Source organism: Aspergillus terreus, genomic scaffold (genome assembly GCF_000149615.1).
Source record: "Aspergillus terreus NIH2624 scaffold_8 genomic scaffold, whole genome shotgun sequence".
NCBI classification, from domain to species: Eukaryota; Fungi; Ascomycota; class Eurotiomycetes; order Eurotiales; family Aspergillaceae; genus Aspergillus; species Aspergillus terreus.
Window position 1 is genome coordinate 411,813 of NT_165931.1, and position 17,446 is coordinate 429,258.

Consider the following 17,446-nt stretch of genomic DNA (forward strand, 5'->3'; position numbering starts at 1 on the left):
CAGGGTGTATGCCATCCTGTGTGTTTCATGCAGTCCTCTCATGATATTGGTCCATCTCACTCCAACCGATCGAGGGGCACTTTGTTTGCATGGCGCGTTCTTCTTGTCTCTTCCACCGGATACTCCAGTACTCCGTAGAGTTGTTAGGAGGGAAGATCATGGAAAATCCTTACCTGATAGTGGCTCCATCCGACCACGCTAAGGCTGAAGCCGTTCTCCACCGCCTCAACAGGGATGTGCTAGGTGACCGCATTCCGATGGACTCATTTTCTTCTCCCGTCCTTCCACCGGGTGAGTTATATTTAGTGGAAATATAACGGCGAAGTGGTGAAGGATTCAATAGTCGCGGTCTGAGCCATGGGAGAGGAACCACGTAGGTACTCCGGCTGATGATCTTTGCCACTGTTTACGCCAAATCTCCGAGTCGAAACCCCTGACGTCATGGTGCGCTGCTGGTGGCCCAAATCATCTGACCTCACTTTGCATCTCATTAACTCCAGAGTAAGTAAATTAATATTAAATTTCGAAGGCATAGATTATCGCGCACAGCCAATTCAGCTCTTTGTTTCAGAATTATATTATAACGACGCAGGGCATCAGCGCAAACTATCAAACATATTAACAGGAGGAAATGGCCAATTTAGACAAACCCAGACACAACTAAAGCTGCGGAAACATTCTGTTCACACACGCTTTTTATCCTCCAAAAACCACTCCATCACCGTCCGGAACACGCCCTTCGCACCGCTCTCCACCACATCTCCATGACACGGAATCAGTCGATTGAACTCCCATTTATCGATCCGTCGCATCGACTCCGCGTACGCTCGTCGATCCGCACTCGACAGTATATACCACTGGAACCGCTTCTGCCATGTCGCCGGCGCCGTCGCCGACATCAGCGGGGTGATCATCCTGGTGAGACACCCAGAGGTCGCGCTCTCGTTCGTCTTGGAATACTGCTCCCGTGCAGGCAGAGTAAACAGCATATCCGCCTCGATGAGCGTGAGCGATCGCTTATGCAGGAACACCAGCTCCCGCGATGGATGTCCATACACGTATTCGGTTTCGAACTCGGCATCAAACTCGTCGGAAATCCTGCGTGGGCCCTGGTCGTCTTTGCGGAAGATGTGGTGGAACGGCGTGTCCTTGTATTCTGGGTTGGACTGCCGCTTCTCCCACAGCCCTTCTGGAGCGATGATCTCGGCATCGGGGTAGGCGTTCTTCCAGGAGGTGAGGTGGATGTGATGCTCCATGTCCAGGGCAGCGATGTATCTCACGTTTCCGCCCAGACCCGACACCACCTCGCGCACTTCGGGCGTGAGGTTGACAGGGGAGAACACCGCGAGAGATCCAGACTGCATCTTGACTGTTGACATTATCAGTGCTTGTCAGCGACATCTTCACTATCAAATCTCCTCCATATGGGAGAGGTAAGTTGATGAATGTAAGTGCAAACCTAATGTGCCCCGTCCTCCAAACTTGAGGCGCCCGAATCGCGCAAACGGCAAGCTCATCGTGATAACGTCGGAGGTCACATTGCGAATGACCATGGCCTCCGATGGATTCTGTGGGAAAAGTTGCCGAGACATGGTTCAGGACTTGCACGAGGCTAGGTATCGTTTAGTTCGCACTCAGGTCGACAGAGAAGTGGCTATTCGTAAGTCTGCAGCTAGTTGTGATAAGTGCGCAGTAGACAGTCTGCAAGGAACCATCATCAGCAAACTAAGCCTCGACCATTTGATTTCAAACCCACCATTATTAATTTGTAGGGCCTGGACAAATTCGAGTGAACGTTGCGGTGGCTGAGTTGATCTCTGGTGGACCCCGGCAAGGTGGTGACGTCAACGGGACTTCAGCAACTGTTCCCGTCCAAATCCAAGGTTTCACGGAGTACAGCAGATGTTATGGAACGCTGGTATGGAACCTCTACCCCAATGAGACATGCGTTCCTGGGCTGGATTTTCTGGTCTCCACGGGATGGTGCGTCTTGCAGGAGCTTGAGTGGGTCCTGTTTGACCTTATTTGAGGTTGATTCACCATTATCAGCATCCACCTTTTGGCGACTCGCTCATGGATTAACAGACTATGTACAGAAGACACTAAAAATTCCTAGGAAGTAGGGTATCATATGTATCCACACAGCGCCAACAGAACCCAAACACCTAGCTCCAAACAACATCGCAGTCCACCCCAAGCATTAAGGTAGTAGTCTCAAGTTTCGATCCCTTCTAACTGTACCATCCCCGGGCGGTGGTCTCTTGCTCCTCCTGCTCATTGCGGTGTTCTATAATAGACTCTTTGATACCATACACCTCAATCAGGTCTCTCCATGTTTCAAAGTCGAGGCTAAACACGGATTGGTGCTTTTGGATGCCCTTCTTCTGCGCTTCGCTTGGCGCGTACGGCTTTGAGGCATCTGTCACAATGTTAGCTCGGTCGGTCGGTCTTTTCAACGAGCAAAAAAGACGACAAACATACGTAGAGTTGGGAGCTGTCGACTATCCACAGAGATACCCACAGTCCCATCACGGACCAAAAAGCTGACATAGAACAAATTTTCCACGCTCTGGCCAAAGGACCTTGGGTTGATACAAAAATGGAACAACGGCACACCACCGTCATCCGCGACATTATGTCGGGCCATTACTTCCTGTATCATCTCGTCTGTAGGCTCCTCTTCGAGCGCCGATAGTTGCTGTTCGACAATATCCTGTCCCTGGGCCTGCGTTTTGGCGAGGAGTTTGTTGATATGAGCGCACATCGCAGTAAGGTTGGACGTTTCCTGTTTGTCAAGGTCTCCTTCCTGGAGTTCTTGTGGTCGCACGGCTTGCGACGGGTCGATACGTTCCCTAGCTCGTCGCTGGGTGATCTGCCGAGTTCGCTTTTGCACCGACAACGGACCCAGTAGAAAGCCAGAGACGGACGGACGGGCATTGTGGCGGTAACAGGCCGTATGTCCTAGCCAGTTCCAATTCAGTCCGTCGCCCTGATCATCGTCACTATCATCCGGATGACCTTGGCTTCTCCCTAGCCCACGACGACGTTGCGTGCTACTGGGTACCGCCTGTGAATCGCCCGGCGCGCGTCGCATAAACGATATGCACTTGGATACGAACTCGTCCACATCGATGCGCGCAGTATTGTCGCCCAGGCCTAGCTGTGTCGCTTTTTTGTATGAAAGGTCCGCTGCATTGACCAGAAGACGGGAGTCGATCGTAGCGTCCGACGTTTGTTTGACGTTTTGGAAGTACTCGTTCGCTTTTTCGATCGTATTGCGAAGTCCATGATTCCCAGCTTGCAAAAATTCGGTTTTAGAATCTACGGTACATATTTGTCAGAGAATGGGGGACAAGCCGCGGTTCGGGGCAGGATGGGCATAGTCGTACCATTCAGTTCGCGGGTGAGATCTCTTAAACCCTTCCGAACCCGTCGTCTTTCCCTTTCATCCTGATCAGGATCATAGTATTGTCGATCACGGTCCTGCTGGGTTAAGGGCATTCGGGACTGGCTGCCATTTGGAAGATTCGATGTACGACGGGCGAGACGCTGCCGTTTTGTACTGGCGGAAGAAGACATGGCCGTCTGTTGGTTTCTTTTCGAAACGCGGGTGGAGTTCTGATGATTCTCCTTGTCTGACGAGGCGCCTGGGGAGATAGAGTGGCTTGTAGATGCGCGAGCAGGTGAAAAGGGCGCCATGCTGGCTAGCCTAGGAGCGATGCACAAACGGGGTCGAATTGACGCGACTGCGGTCGGGCAGACAATGAACCGCGTTGCTGGGACAAGGCTGAATTGGGTGGTCAGATACGTGAGACCGAAATGACGCAGTGGAAAGGAGAGAAGGTAGTATACCCCGGCCAGCGTCGAGTTCTCAATGCAAATTTGGGATCCAACTGTGACCCTCGAGAATTCACTCCGTCGCGAAACACAAACTAGACACCGGTGATTGTAATTGTTCCGGAATTGTGCTGCGCGCCCGCGCGTTGCGGAACAGGTGCACGTGACTTCACATGACCCCGCGTCATCCGATAGCTGTCCGCCAATCACGACTGTCTGCCCCGGACGGAGCTCATTCCTGATGTCAACTGCTCACACTCCCCAGGCACCATTTCATCTCGTGTCATGAAGGGCACTGAGTGCGACACAGGGCACTGATGGAAGCCTTCACATTTGCAGTATCCACGCAGGTGGACTTCCCAATCACCGTCAAAATGTACGTCGGCTCCTGATCCCACCGTGCCAGCACTTATTCTCCGATCCGCGACATACGGGGGACGAATTTGAGCTGACTCTGGACATAGAGGTGCCTTGGAAGGAAAGCAAAAGCAGATTCCCTTCTCCTTGCAACTGCAGCATCCCGAGTTGCGCCATCTCGGCTCAGTCCAGAACCCAACATCCGACTTATTCGTGACAGTACAACTATGGTCTGACTCTAAACCGCTGGGTGTTCCTTTACAAACTTCGTACAAAACGTTCAAAACCGCGCGGGCCTGGAATGAATGGCTACCGATGCCCATGTCCCTTAAAGATGCCCCGTTCAACTGTCAGCTTGCTATAACGATATGGGATCTTTCACCCTTCGGCGGTGACGGTGCGCAGGGCCATTATGTCCCGTTCGGTGGTACAACTATTGCCCTTTTCGACGAGGAAGGCAAATTGAAGATGGGGAGGCAAAAATGCAAGGTTTATCGTCATAAAGCAGCAGATGGGTTTTCATCAACGACCACTCCATCGAGTCCGCCGCCAAAGCGTCGCAAAGCAAATTCCCGAGACGCACTAAGTCCTTCGATGGAGGAAATCGAACTAGAGCGGATTGAGGTTCTCATCAAGAAACACGAGATGGGAGAGATACCGCGAATTGACTGGATGGATCAAATGGTGTTCCGTCAGTTAGAGAAGCTGAAACTCGCCGCCGAAGAAGCCGGAAGGAAACGGGCCATTCGACTGAAAGCCATGAAGCAGAAACCCGCGGCCGAACGTGGAGCCGAAGAGGACGATTCTGATGAAGAAGACATCGACGACGAAAATTTCACACTTTATGTCGAGTTTCCTCGGTTCGATCACCCCATCGTCTGGTCCGACCACGAATATCCGCCACCTCCCATTTCCGCCTACCCCCAAACGGCCCCCGCAAATGCCAACTCCACGCTCAAACCATTACCAGAGGTCCGTTTTGGACCAGGTATAGAAGGCGCTGATGGCGAGGCGTTGATCAGGATCTATGATCCCGAGGCTGGACAGGCTGGTAACCCATGTGAGGATAAACACAGGAGGCTCATACGCAGTCACCGAACTGGAATCATGGACCGAGACCTCAAACCAAACCCCAAGATTCGAGACGAATTAAATCTTATCCTATCGTACGAGCCAACACAGGACCTCTCCGCGGAAGAGAAGGATCTTGTCTGGAGGTTCCGATACTACCTAACGCGCGAGAAGAGGGCGCTTACCAAGTTTGTGAAGTCGGTTAACTGGCGAGATGTCGGTGAGGCACACCAAGCAGTGGAGATACTCCCGAAGTGGACAGAAATCGATGTGGACGATGCTCTGGAGCTCCTCGGTCCAACTTTTGACAATGCTGCTGTTCGTTCTTACGCTGTGGCCAGACTTCGAAAGGCGGATGATGATGAGCTTCTTTTATACCTCCTCCAGCTTGTGCAGGCTCTCAAGTACGAGGATACTTCCCATGAGGATTCTGACGATGTAGCACACGATTCATTTCTGGCGAATTTCTTGATTGCCCGTGCGGCCAACAACTTCAAGCTGGGAAGCTACCTACATTGGTATCTCATGGTCGAGTGCGACGATGCCAGCCCGAGCACCTCGCCCATACAGCACAGACTCTTTGCTCGGGTTGAATACTATTTCATGTCCGAGCTAGAGCAGATCCATCCAGAGCACAGAAGGACTCTACTACGCCAGGGTGAATTGGTAGCTGTGCTGTCCAAGATCGCCAAGGAAGTCCGCTTCTCACGAGATACCCGCCCCTTGAAGGTTGAGAAGCTGAAGAAGTACTTAAAGGACCCTAAACATGATTTGCTGCATATTGATCCCCCGCTGCCGTTGCCTTTGGATCCAGACGTGTTGGTCACAGGATGCTACCCGGAGGAATCAAACGTCTTCAAGTCATCTCTCTCTCCGTTACACATAACATTCAAGACAGCTGATGGACGGAAATATCCCATTCTATTCAAAGTTGGTGATGATCTTCGTCAGGATCAGCTCGTCATACAGATCATCATCCTGATGGATCGTCTTCTGCAGAAGGAAAACTTGGATCTCAAACTAACTCCATACCGAATCCTGGCTACGAATGCCACGGCAGGTGCCGTGCAGTTTATTCCGTCTACCTCCCTATCCGCTGTGTCCGCTAAGTACAAGTCTGTGCTCGCCTATCTCAAAATCAACAATCCTGATGACAGCGAGCCTCTTGGTGTCCGCAAAGAGACGATGGATACCTATATTAAATCATGTGCTGGATACTGCGTGATCACCTATCTCCTTGGTGTCGGCGACCGACATCTAGAGAATCTGTTATTGGCTCCGGATGGCCACTTCTTCCACGCTGATTTTGGCTTCATCCTCGGCCGGGACCCCAAGCCCTTCGCGCCAATGATGAAACTATGCAAGGAGATGGTGGAGGGCATGGGTGGCACGACATCTCCTCTTTATCTCCAATTCAAGCAATACTGCTTCACGGCTTATACGGCGCTTCGCAAGTCTGCAAACCTGATACTCAATCTTTTCAGCCTGATGGTCGATGCAAACATCCCCGACATCCGTGTTGAACCTGATAAGGCTGTCTTCAAAGTCAAAGAGAGATTCCATTTGGAGATGACGGAAGAAGAGGCCATCGCACACTTTGACCAACTAATTGGCGACAGTGCTAGCGCCGTATTCGGCGTGGTCATTGATCGTCTGCATGATTTCGTACAGGGCTGGAGAGCCTGAAGGAGCTTTCCTTTTGGCTTTGGGTGCCCTCCGAAGTGCAGGGCACGGGTCAGGCGCTATTGAAGGTAGACATGTATGATAAGATACCCTTTGGATATTACAGTTTGCAGCATTTGCACGATCTATATGAATCTATGGACTTTCCAATATAAACGTCTAGTATTACCAAAACATCATGCGTCAATCGATCTACCCAACTCCTCATCGGCACGCGTGCGAAAATCCAACTCGATCCAGTCATGATCCGCTCCATTGTTTCCACTTTCTGGCGAGGTCTTCGGCTGGTGCTCCTCTCCATGGGGCGCGAAAACCCCACCTGATAGGCCATCCTCCTGATTGTTGCCGTGGCCATCATTACTACCACTCATCTCATCTTGCTTGGCAGCGGCATCTTCGTCGTCCTCGGGGGTCCCTTCTCTACAGGCCCATGCATCCACAAATCGGAGATACTCCCGCGGCCACCATCGCTTCATCACGAGAAGTCGGAACGGGACCAGCGCAACAATGATTACGGGGAAAGCGGGGGCGCCTCTTGTCAACGTCACGATGAAAATAATTACTGTGGTAACGATCTGGAGGATGGTGTAAAGGTGCACGGGGATGTAGGACGGACGGGGCGGGGGTGTGCTGGTCTCGTCCGTAGCAGGGATAGTGCAGTCACGATGCCGCGGGTCCGCGAGAGACATCGGTAAAGGCGGCAGCTCTGACGGTGGTGTAAGGAGATAGAAAGTTCGGTAGAGAATTGGGCTTGAAGCAGCAGGTTAGCCATCCCCTTCACTGAGGCGAAAGCTGCTGGATGTGGCATACTTAACGGATAAACTCTGTTCTCCCATGAACATGAACAGTCCGGCGAGGACGCTAGTTGGCGTGAGTCCGAGGACCTTCATGAGCGGTGGGCTGACGAAAGCGAGGATGGCACCAGCGTGCAGAAACGACGACCATCGCTGCTCGTAGACCCGCTTCACCTCGTGCGTCTCGACCTTTTCCTCCCCGTCAACGATGACCGTGCGCTGTTCCATTTCCAAATGCATCAGGGACTCCGAGTGCAGCGGGGCTTGGGGCAGGAGTCCGTTGGCCGGCGGGATCCCGAGGATGCCGCAGAGGGCCGTTGTCGTGCCCAGGAGGACGATATCCCACGCGAAGCCGCCGGGTTTCCTCGTTCCGTATCGGTCGATCGTGCAGATGATGGAGCTCACTTCGTGGTCGAAGAAGAACAGGATGGTGATGATGATACCGGGGATGATGGCTGCAAAGATCCAGCCGACTGGCAGCTTCCAGAACTCGACGAAGAACCGATCGCGGTCCGGCGACGTCGGTCTGAATGTTTCGCTGACGGGAAGGGTCATTTTGTCCAGATTTGCCAGTTCGCCGACGTGCGGCAGACCGATAAACACGATGATGGATATGGCAGCCGCGTATTCGGTCAAACCCATGCGGATGTATCGATGGAACAAGGGTTTCCAGCTCTCGGCTGTTGAGAGAAAGATGGCTAGCAACATGGTGCCGACGGCACCGATGACAGCATACAGAAAAGCCGCAAAGGAGAGTGATGCGTGCGCTCTCTCTAACTCCTGGATCGCTTTGTGGAAGTAGATTATGCTGTTTAGGAGAGAGAAGATCTCTGTGGCGAAGGTTGTTACATAGCGCATGGTCCAGTCATGTGCATTGATGATGGCAAGGATATAGTGCAGCCAGCCAGCGTGGATCAGGGACCAGGCCATGAAGGGCAGAAAAGGGACCTAAAGGATGTATCAGTTTATTGAGGGTTCATTGTTCCAGCCGGTGGTGGGTTGCTATACATCGAATACTTCCTGGCAGAGTGCGTAGATATTCTCCGCCAGTACCGAGAATGGCCCTGTGACCCCCAGGATATTCAACGGCTGAACACAGAACCTGTAGTATACCATCAGCTACAGTTATGTCCGAGAATGCCGGACATACATGGAGACTGACAGTGAAAAAATAACCCCGCACAGCCCAGTACTGAACACAACCTCTATGGTTCCCCAACTCTTGCCGGTGCGGACATACAGATCACTCGCGAAGGTGATTCCTGGTAAGAGATTCGTGAAGAAAACGTAGACGGCGCTGGCAAATACCAGCTGATTGAACAGGGTCCAGTCCGACACATATCGCCGCCGAAGATTCACGATATCCTGTTTCACCAGCCGAAACGGACGGAGTGGACCTCCCGTCGAAACAGAGCCACGCAGAACACGAAACGCTTTAGGTGTGTGTTTGGACGGTGTGATGATGGAGTGCGCATCGTCTGGTTCTTCATCTCCAGCGTCGGCGTGTAGAGCCCCGCCGCTGTCGGATCTAGTGCTTTTTCGCGGTCGTCTCGGATGAGGCCGATGACGAAGTGAAGATTCTCCTCCGCGTGTAGAGCGAGGCCGGAAAGCGGAAATCAAGGACATGATGTCCAAAGGCCTGGTTGAGAAGTCCGTGGGATTGTAGTTGGCCTCATGTATTCGATTGAGTGTGATGTTGAAGGGAAGTTTAGTTCCTGAGCCAAGAGCCTAATCGTCTATCTACTTTGGGCAATTTGTTCCTTCGCGGCTAGCAGTGACGTAAGACAACCATAGCCCTACAATCTGAGCAGAATTTGTCTATTCCCACCACCAGCACCATTCGCAACTAGATTTTACTTCTGGCCTCGCTATCCGGTAGCGGCACAAAACGCCACTCCACCCCCAGCATAACGGCGCGCCCATCTCTATACACGTTTTGGTTCCCGGCCCGGCGAAGAATATCATCATATCTTGCCTTCTCCTTCACCCCAATCGTGATAGATTCCAGTCCTTCCGGCAGCCCGTCAACTCCTTTCGTGAATTTCAGTCGACTGTTCGTAAAGACCAACTCGCTTCCCTCACGCTTGGCACCAAATACTTGTTCCCAAGTTCGAGCAGCACCTTCAGTGTCCTTTTCGCCTGGCTTCAAACGACAGGTGGCCTGTAAGAGCTGTAGATGGGAGGCGCGGCGCATGCCGGCAGAATAAGACTTGTAGTCGGTTCCACATGCATGCCATGGACTGAATGGAGACATCAATGGCTCCGGGTTTTCAGGTGATGGCTTGTGCGAATCGAGCTCGGGCATCATACCGCCTGTTCATGGTTAATTCCCGTAATGCACGGTCAACGTTCCTTCATGTTGGGAGACAAACCAGGAATGCCTTTTGGATGATACTGAATACAATAACCGTCTTGCGTTTCATGGCTAAAGATGACCTTGGATAGACCATGCGATTCAATGTAGTTCTTTCGAGCCACCGCATCGAGAGTCTGCATGATGATCATGTAGCCACCGTCCCCACGTTTCTTGAGCAGTCTGCCCGCAGTCGTCCCGTCACGGAATGGCGAGACTACTTCAATGATATCACCACCAATAGCGACTGATGCGTCAGTTCTATGGACTTTCCCAGCAGAAGATGTGTTCCATACTTAAGAAGTTGCGAAGCCCCCATTGTGCCACCTGTGCATCTCGGAAGACAACTTCGGTTCCTAAGACCGTGTTCTGCGCCCGTCAGCCAAAGCTAATGGACTTTGGAGCAGACTTACCAGGGTATCTTCTGCTGCGGAGAGATCTGAAGCTAGGAGAGCAATCTGTCTCAAGCGAGTGGGATTATGGCTGTTCTGCTGCATCTCGTTGTCCGCAAAGATTGATCCGCCGAGACGAGTTATAATATCAGTATCAACGCAAGGCTTTCCGACAGTCAATTTCTGAGGTCTCGCTGGAAGTATGTTGCAGCAGGGAGATTGCCTCGGTAATTATACGAGCCTCCGAGGTCGATGTTGTGAGTCAGAAGTCAGCTTGAGCGGGGTCCAAGCAAACACTCGATGAGACGCTCGATGTGCGGAGATAATATGAATCCACGGAAGAGCATAGTAAACACATTCTCGCTTCCTTCGTAGAGTAACTCACGGACTCTTTCAGACGGGGAGGTCTAGTCTATCTAGCCTGTCCACTTCCAGTCATCTTTACAAATACCTGAAATTCCAACCTTCGTACAGCACCATGTTCTTGCCCAACTACACAGATCTCACTGTCGAGATCAGGGGTCAGATTGGGATCATAACTGTCAGTACATGTACTTGTGGAAATCAGTACCACCATATTCACAAATCCTACAGCTCAACAGACCGAAAGCTCTAAATGCGTTCAGTGATACAATGTCCATGGACATTGTCAAGGCTTTTCGAGAGCTCAACGAACGCCCAGACACCATCTTCACCGTCCTGACAGGCAACGGTCGGTTCTTCTCGGCTGGAGTAGATGTGAAAGGTAGGCATAGAAGGAACAGGTCTCAAGACACCATAATAATTCGACTGTAGCATCGACCGACCCCCCACCTGCCCATTACGCACCCGCCGAGATCAAGGTATATTACTTGTCTCGATTCTCACGAGGTGGGTTATACGCTCTGAACCATTCATCGCTCGAGCTATAACCTAATCGGCACTGTCATTAGCCCTTGAGATGCTTCGCTCCATGATCGACCACAGTAAGGTCCTCGTACTGGCCCTCAATGGCCCCGGAGTCGGAGGTGGTGCAGCATGGTTTGAAGGCGTTGCCGACATTGTGCTCGCCGCCAAAGGGGCCTGGCTGCAAGTCCCATTTAACGCTCTCGGCCTAGTTCCCGAGAACGGCAGCACACTCACATTTGCTCAAAGCATGGGCGTCCGTCGCGCAAATGAGATGCTCATGTTCGGTCGAAAATGCTCAGTAGAAGAGCTAGAATCGTGGGGGTTGGTCAACAGGATCTTTCCTGCGGAGGGCTTCCATGATTGTGTCATCGCGTTCCTGGAGGAACAGTTGGCTGTGAACGACGGGAAGAGCATGATCGAGTCAAAGAGACTGCAAAATGCGCCATTGCGCAAGGATAGGCTGTTTGCTGTGTATGACTCGATAGACGCATTGGCCGAGAGATTTGTGGATGGAGCTCCTCATGAGAGGTTTATGAGAAAGAGGGAGCAGTTGATGAAAGGTATTGTGTTCCGTCTTGTCATTCGTATGTTTTTGAATCTGTCCCTGACTTCGAAGTAGGAAACAAAGGCTGCGTGTCCGGACGCCTGAAGTCATCTCTGTAGATTATTTTGATATTGAGCGCATGCTAAACATGACTTTGGCATATGGACCTCTTTTGGTTTCACTAAAGATCCAGCCAGATTGTGTAACACAGAAACTTGGGAGATTGAGAACTCTTTAAGAATATTAGAAAGGCTTTAAACCTAGAGACATAGCCATTGTTAAACTCTGCTTGTGTATGGCTCAGGCTCATGGTTTCTCTGTTGTTGAATGTACTACGCGCCTCTTGCTCATCAGTGGTGCGCGGAGATCGTTCGTAGACTCCAGAATCTGATGAGCTACTCTTAAACGCATATAACCGACCCAGTCAAACCTTGTACCCTTTTCTAAGACAATGTGATGCAGCTCCAAATAAGCTGGTGAAACCTAAAGACAATGATGGACCTTTGGGCTTCCTCTTGCTCATTATGACGTCGGTTCATCAACCACCAAAAGAATATATACGTTTTTTTTTTTCCCAACCACACAACATCTTCATTTCACGATAACAGTCTTGCTCTCTATGATTAATTGGAGTTTATTCCATGGATAATTCAAGATGCCAACCAAGCCCCAGTATACCGATCTTCTGATCGTAGGTGCCGGACCATGCGGTCTTATGGCCGCATGTTGGGCAGCTCAGTACAGCATGGCCACCCGAATAATTGACGAAAAAGCGACGCGGACACAGACTGGCCATGCCGATGGTATGCAAAGTCGGACTCTAGAGATCTTAGACAGCTTTGGCATTATCGATCCGATTCTGCGACAGGGAGTCTCGGATGTTGATATGGGCTATTGGGTATGTACGGCAGGACCTTTGGAATCCGTCTGGGGCTCACACAACCAAGGCTCTCAACAATGAGACAGGCAGAATTGAACGACGCAAGAGACACGGATCATCACCTGGAAAATTGTCGAGATATGGTCAAATCCTGCTTAACCAAGGGGCTGTGGAGGAGGTGTTCCTTGACTACCTAAAAGGCAAAGGACAGAAGGTCGAACGAAATCTGCGGGCGGTCTCCATGGAAATCAGTCAAGGTTCCAGGAATCCAGAGGATGACTTTCCAGTGGCTGTGGAAGTGAAGAGAGTCTCGCACAAAGATGGTATGCACGCCCTTTCTTGTTTTTTCCATATATGATTCGCTGGCTTACCATATGCAAGACGAGAAAAGCTCGGAAGCAAACGAGGTGATCCATGCTCGGTATGTCATTGCGTGCGATGGCGCGCATAGTTGGGCCCGGAACCAGTTGAATGTCCCTGTTGAGGCAAGGTCCGAAGACTCCACCTGGGGCGTCATAGATATAGCACCTATAACAGACTTCCGTATGCATCCCGTGATGAATTACATGGTTTCCACGCTACTGACAGCCCACCTTAGCTGACATTCGCCAATCTTGTGCAATACAATCGGAGCCCCACGGAAGCATCATGACAGCGCCCCGAGAGAACCGACTGGTCAGGTTCTATATCCATCTAGACGAAGACGGGGAGTCAAAGATCGGAATGGATCATTCTGATATCGGTCCCAAGGACTTGGTCGATATGGCACAGAAGATCATGAAGCCATACCAACTGACCTACAAGTATTGTGACTGGTGGTCAATATATCCGGTATGAATACACGTCCCTTTGATACAGCTGAAGCTAACAGCTTCAAAGATAGGTCAGCGTCTGGCCACACAATACAGACCAAATGAACGGTATGGAAAGTCCTTCGGAACAGCTGAGCGGCAAGCTGATCATTTGCAGGGTCTTCCTAGCAGGCGACGCAGCACATACCCACTCCCCAAAAGGGGGCCAAGGAATGAACATATCCATCCAAGATACATATAATTTGGTTTGGAAGCTCGGGTCTGTTATCACCGGAATTGCAGACCCCATTATACTCGAAACATACCACACCGAGCGGCATCCAGTTGCCGAAGAATTGATGGAGTTAGACACCCAGCTCGTACACGCATACCAGGACGACGAAAACGAAAGCCCTACCGGAGCTAAACAGGATAGCGATTCCGGGGGTATTGACAGTATTCGCGAGAGATTTTCTGGGTTCATGGCTGGGGTGGGGGTTACTTATCCGCACAGCGTCTTGGTAGCAGACGAGAAATGCACCAACTCGAGCGTTGCGAAAAACATCAAGCTAGGGATGAGGCTTCCGTCCTTCCGGGTCATATACCAGTGCTCCGGAAGCCGTATACATTTGACAGAGAGACTGACTAGTGATGGGTCCTGGAGACTACTCGTCTTTCCTGGTGACTTGCGTCGGCCCGGGAAAATGGATGATCTGATTTCTTTCGCAGAGACATTGAGCTGCCGCTCTCACCTATCACATTTGAGAAAGAAGCAAGGTAGCAGGGGCCGCTCACTTCCCCTTGAGCCTATTCTCATTCATTCGAGCCCGATTGACTCGATCAACCTCTTAGAACTTCCAGAGATCTTTCATCCATTCGACGAGACCATGGGATGGGACTACTGGAGAGTATTTTCTGATGATGGAACATATGATAAAGAGCCTGGCCAGGCATATAAAGGGTACGGCATTGAGGAGCAGAGTGCGGGGTGTCTTGTGCTATGTCGACCTGATCAGCATGTTGCGTGGATGGGAAGTCTCCAGGATGTGGCCGGTTTGGACAACTATTTTGCCGAATTTTGTAAATAGAAAGTAGACAGAGCGGTTCCTCGTGGCATGGAGTTACGACACGATGGCGATCTAGATGATTGAAGGTGAATCTCCGCACATGGATGAGACTGGCGCTATGTGCGTGAGAAGTATTTAGAAGACGTTCAAGTAAACATCCACTTCGTAGGGCGTCGCGACAGCGGTCACCGCTTTAGTTGCCGCTTTTATGGACCGGCACAAAATGGTTACAGGAGGGAATTTCCCCGATAGAACGTCGCATTTCCGACAGCTCTCTGATTTGAGACGATGCATGCAAGAAAAGATCTCGCTCCTTTATCTCGACTTATTTACCACGGACTGTGCTTAACGGCATTTTCGTGATGGCCGCGAAATTCATTCCCCGCCAGACATTCCCCAATTATGGGTCCATTCCGCGGTCATATTATCTCGGCCATCACAGGGCTGGCCTGAAGAAAATGCAGAATATGCTTTCTTCCATCGATTATGTGGTCGAGTGCCGTGATTACCGGGTGCCTGTTACTTCTATAAACCCAATGTTTGAAGAAGCGCTGGGAAAGATACGACGGTTGATAGTATATACGAAAAGGGACCTGGGAGCGGAACCAGGTTCTACAATCCAACAGTCTGTGAGTAAATGACCGATCTTACTTTATCTTCGAAGTCTATCTATGAGGAAATTATAATAACTCTTTTACGCTGCATAGATCGAACAAAGAGTCCAGAAATTCGACCCGAATAGCGCGGTTTTCTTCGTTAGCTCCTCATCTCGTCCTGATGTCAGCTCTATATTAAAACATCTGCGCAATGACGCCGAAGGGCCCGATAAGCTAGTTGGATGCCGTGTAATGGTAGTCGGTATGCCCAATGTTGGTAAATCGACGTTGATCAACAACCTTCGGAATCAGGGCGTGGGCAAAGCCAAAGCAGTGCAGACCGGAGGTCAGCCCGGTATCACCAGGAAGATCGGAACGCCGGTGAAGATCATCGAGCGAGAGAACGGGGCTCATGTATACGTGCTTGACACCCCAGGTGTCTTCATGCCTTACGTTCCTGACGCAGAAAACATGTTGAAGTTGGCGCTCTGTGGCTGCGTCAAGGACTCGGTTATCTCACCTGTCACGCTGGCGGATTATCTGCTGTATCATATCAACCTTCATGATGCTGGAGTTTACCAGCGTTGGTCTCCACCGACAAATGAAATATCACCTCTATTGAACGACTTCGCTCGTCACACCGGTCTTCTTGCCAAGGGCGGTATTCCGAACACAGACCTTGCTGCGTTACACTTCATTCAGAAGTGGCGCTCCGGCGGCCTGGGGAGATTCATTCTCGACGATCTCCAGGCAGAGGAACTTCGCCGCAAGGAAGGAACGCAGGATCCAGCGGGCATGAGCATAACTCAGGCCATGAAGGCCGAAAAGATGGCAAAGAAAAGATCAAGGTCTCGGGAGCCATAAACACCATGTATATAACGACCCTTTATTGTACAGAACAACGAATAATATTGGTATCATTCAAGAGATTTTTCTTCGACTCCCTTGGATGCGGAGAACGACAACATCAACGGTGAAAAGTGGTATGAAACAATCAATGTGGAATCAGTATAATGGAAGTAAGGCACAATGACCCAGATAACGCCGATGCATAACCGAATATAAAACCCGAAGACACGGACAACAATTAAGTGATCTTATCTAGCAGTCGTCTCCGTCTCCGATCCACGAGCTCTTCCTGGACCTCCTCAAGGGTTGGCAACCGCCATTCGACCCCGTCACCGGCGTCTCCCGGTAGGGGTTCCCATCCATCCTCAGCATCATCCTCCTTCTTTCCACGCAAACGCTCGATGGCCTCCTTTTCCTTCTGCTTCTCATAAGCAAGTAGCGTGCCATCTTCTTCGTCCAAACCATAGCCGAAGTAGTTGGCATCCACCTTCTTGGTTGCGATATCACCCCCTCGCCCACGGCTCTCCTCTTCTTCCTCCGCAGGTCCGCGACCTCGTCGAGCGGCAGCTTCAAACATCTCCTTGACGCCGGGTAGTTCCCTCGCACGACCAAAATACCGGTATCCCTTGCCACCTCCTGGAATTTCCCGCCCTTCATCGTCGTAGACACGGCCTGAGCCACGCATATAATTGGGTCCACCAAGATTCCGAATCTGCATTTCCCATGTCCATTTCTCTCGCATGAGTTTGTTGATCTCGTCATTCAAATCACGGATCTGGTAGTCGCTCAGGCTCGGCTCTTGGATTCGAGACACCTTCCGCGAGATTTCTTTCAGGACCTGACCTCGCCATTTCTCACACATCGGGATGGAGTCGACCGACGTGATGGCCTTAGGGCGTCGAGTTCGTCCAATGTCGATGATTCCGATCTCCGCGGCCTGCTGGGCCCGAAATCGGAAGAGCATCGACTGCGCCTTCTCGCTATTGCGCGCCTGATTCAGAAGTATTTGGTTAGCGATCAGCTCATATTTTTTTCGTCGCCCAGGTTTGTGAGGGATTAGAGATCAAAATCATCCCGACAGCTCGTTTTGAGGAAGACAGGGTGTACTCACCATGATGAAGGGCAGAGAGGTGTACGGAAGAGAGGAAAGCGACGTGGAGAGGATGCGAAATACAACCTCTTGAAGTTGAACCCAAGCTCGGGTGGGTTCAACGAACGTTCGGTCCAAGCGAGCGCTAACCTTAAACGCGCGGTTACCATACCCGTCCGTCAACGTCACGTGCCGATTATTGATAAGAGCACGTGATCACGCATCAGTCCCCCGCGTCGTCTTTTGCGCCACCG

General features: G+C 51.2%; 7 protein-coding genes across 7 annotated transcripts; 3 read left to right on the forward strand and 4 right to left on the reverse strand.

Annotated features, from left to right (window-relative positions):
• Positions 1-683: 683 nt before the first annotated feature.
• ATEG_05787 (uncharacterized protein) lies at positions 684-1,592 on the reverse strand (the record flags this gene model as incomplete). Its single annotated transcript, XM_001214965.1, has 2 exons — positions 684-1,369; positions 1,460-1,592. 2 exons carry the CDS (start codon positions 1,590-1,592, stop codon positions 684-686), a joined length of 819 nt encoding a protein of 272 aa, XP_001214965.1.
• Positions 1,593-2,231: 639 nt separating this feature from the next.
• Positions 2,232-3,699, reverse strand: ATEG_05788 (non-structural maintenance of chromosomes element 4 family protein; the record flags this gene model as incomplete). Its single annotated transcript, XM_001214966.1, has 3 exons — positions 2,232-2,419; positions 2,482-3,321; positions 3,390-3,699. The coding sequence occupies 3 exons, from the start codon at positions 3,697-3,699 to the stop codon at positions 2,232-2,234; spliced, it is 1,338 nt and encodes a 445-aa protein (XP_001214966.1).
• Positions 3,700-4,154: 455 nt separating this feature from the next.
• On the forward strand, positions 4,155-6,374 carry ATEG_05789 (phosphatidylinositol 3-kinase VPS34; the record flags this gene model as incomplete). Its single annotated transcript, XM_001214967.1, has 3 exons — positions 4,155-4,213; positions 4,302-6,199; positions 6,337-6,374. 3 exons carry the CDS (start codon positions 4,155-4,157, stop codon positions 6,372-6,374), a joined length of 1,995 nt encoding a protein of 664 aa, XP_001214967.1.
• A 496-nt stretch (positions 6,375-6,870) lies between these two features.
• On the reverse strand, positions 6,871-10,592 carry ATEG_05790 (uncharacterized protein; the record flags this gene model as incomplete). The annotated part of the gene is made up of 10 exons (XM_001214968.1): positions 6,871-7,007; positions 7,145-7,698; positions 7,759-8,690; positions 8,751-8,844; positions 8,983-9,261; positions 9,487-9,538; positions 9,600-10,055; positions 10,115-10,342; positions 10,392-10,464; positions 10,509-10,592. The coding sequence occupies 10 exons, from the start codon at positions 10,590-10,592 to the stop codon at positions 6,871-6,873; spliced, it is 2,889 nt and encodes a 962-aa protein (XP_001214968.1).
• A 373-nt stretch (positions 10,593-10,965) lies between these two features.
• ATEG_05791 (enoyl-CoA hydratase/isomerase family protein) lies at positions 10,966-11,994 on the forward strand (the record flags this gene model as incomplete). The annotated part of the gene is made up of 4 exons (XM_001214969.1): positions 10,966-11,008; positions 11,056-11,232; positions 11,283-11,357; positions 11,420-11,994. The coding sequence occupies 4 exons, from the start codon at positions 10,966-10,968 to the stop codon at positions 11,992-11,994; spliced, it is 870 nt and encodes a 289-aa protein (XP_001214969.1).
• A 670-nt stretch (positions 11,995-12,664) lies between these two features.
• ATEG_05792 (uncharacterized protein) lies at positions 12,665-14,678 on the forward strand (the record flags this gene model as incomplete). Its single annotated transcript, XM_001214970.1, has 5 exons — positions 12,665-12,817; positions 12,867-13,122; positions 13,181-13,342; positions 13,398-13,630; positions 13,683-14,678. The coding sequence occupies 5 exons, from the start codon at positions 12,665-12,667 to the stop codon at positions 14,676-14,678; spliced, it is 1,800 nt and encodes a 599-aa protein (XP_001214970.1).
• A 1,662-nt stretch (positions 14,679-16,340) lies between these two features.
• ATEG_05793 (pre-mRNA-splicing factor ISY1) lies at positions 16,341-17,216 on the reverse strand (the record flags this gene model as incomplete). Its single annotated transcript, XM_001214971.1, has 2 exons — positions 16,341-17,093; positions 17,214-17,216. The coding sequence occupies 2 exons, from the start codon at positions 17,214-17,216 to the stop codon at positions 16,341-16,343; spliced, it is 756 nt and encodes a 251-aa protein (XP_001214971.1).
• Between the last annotated feature and the right edge of the window lie 230 nt (positions 17,217-17,446).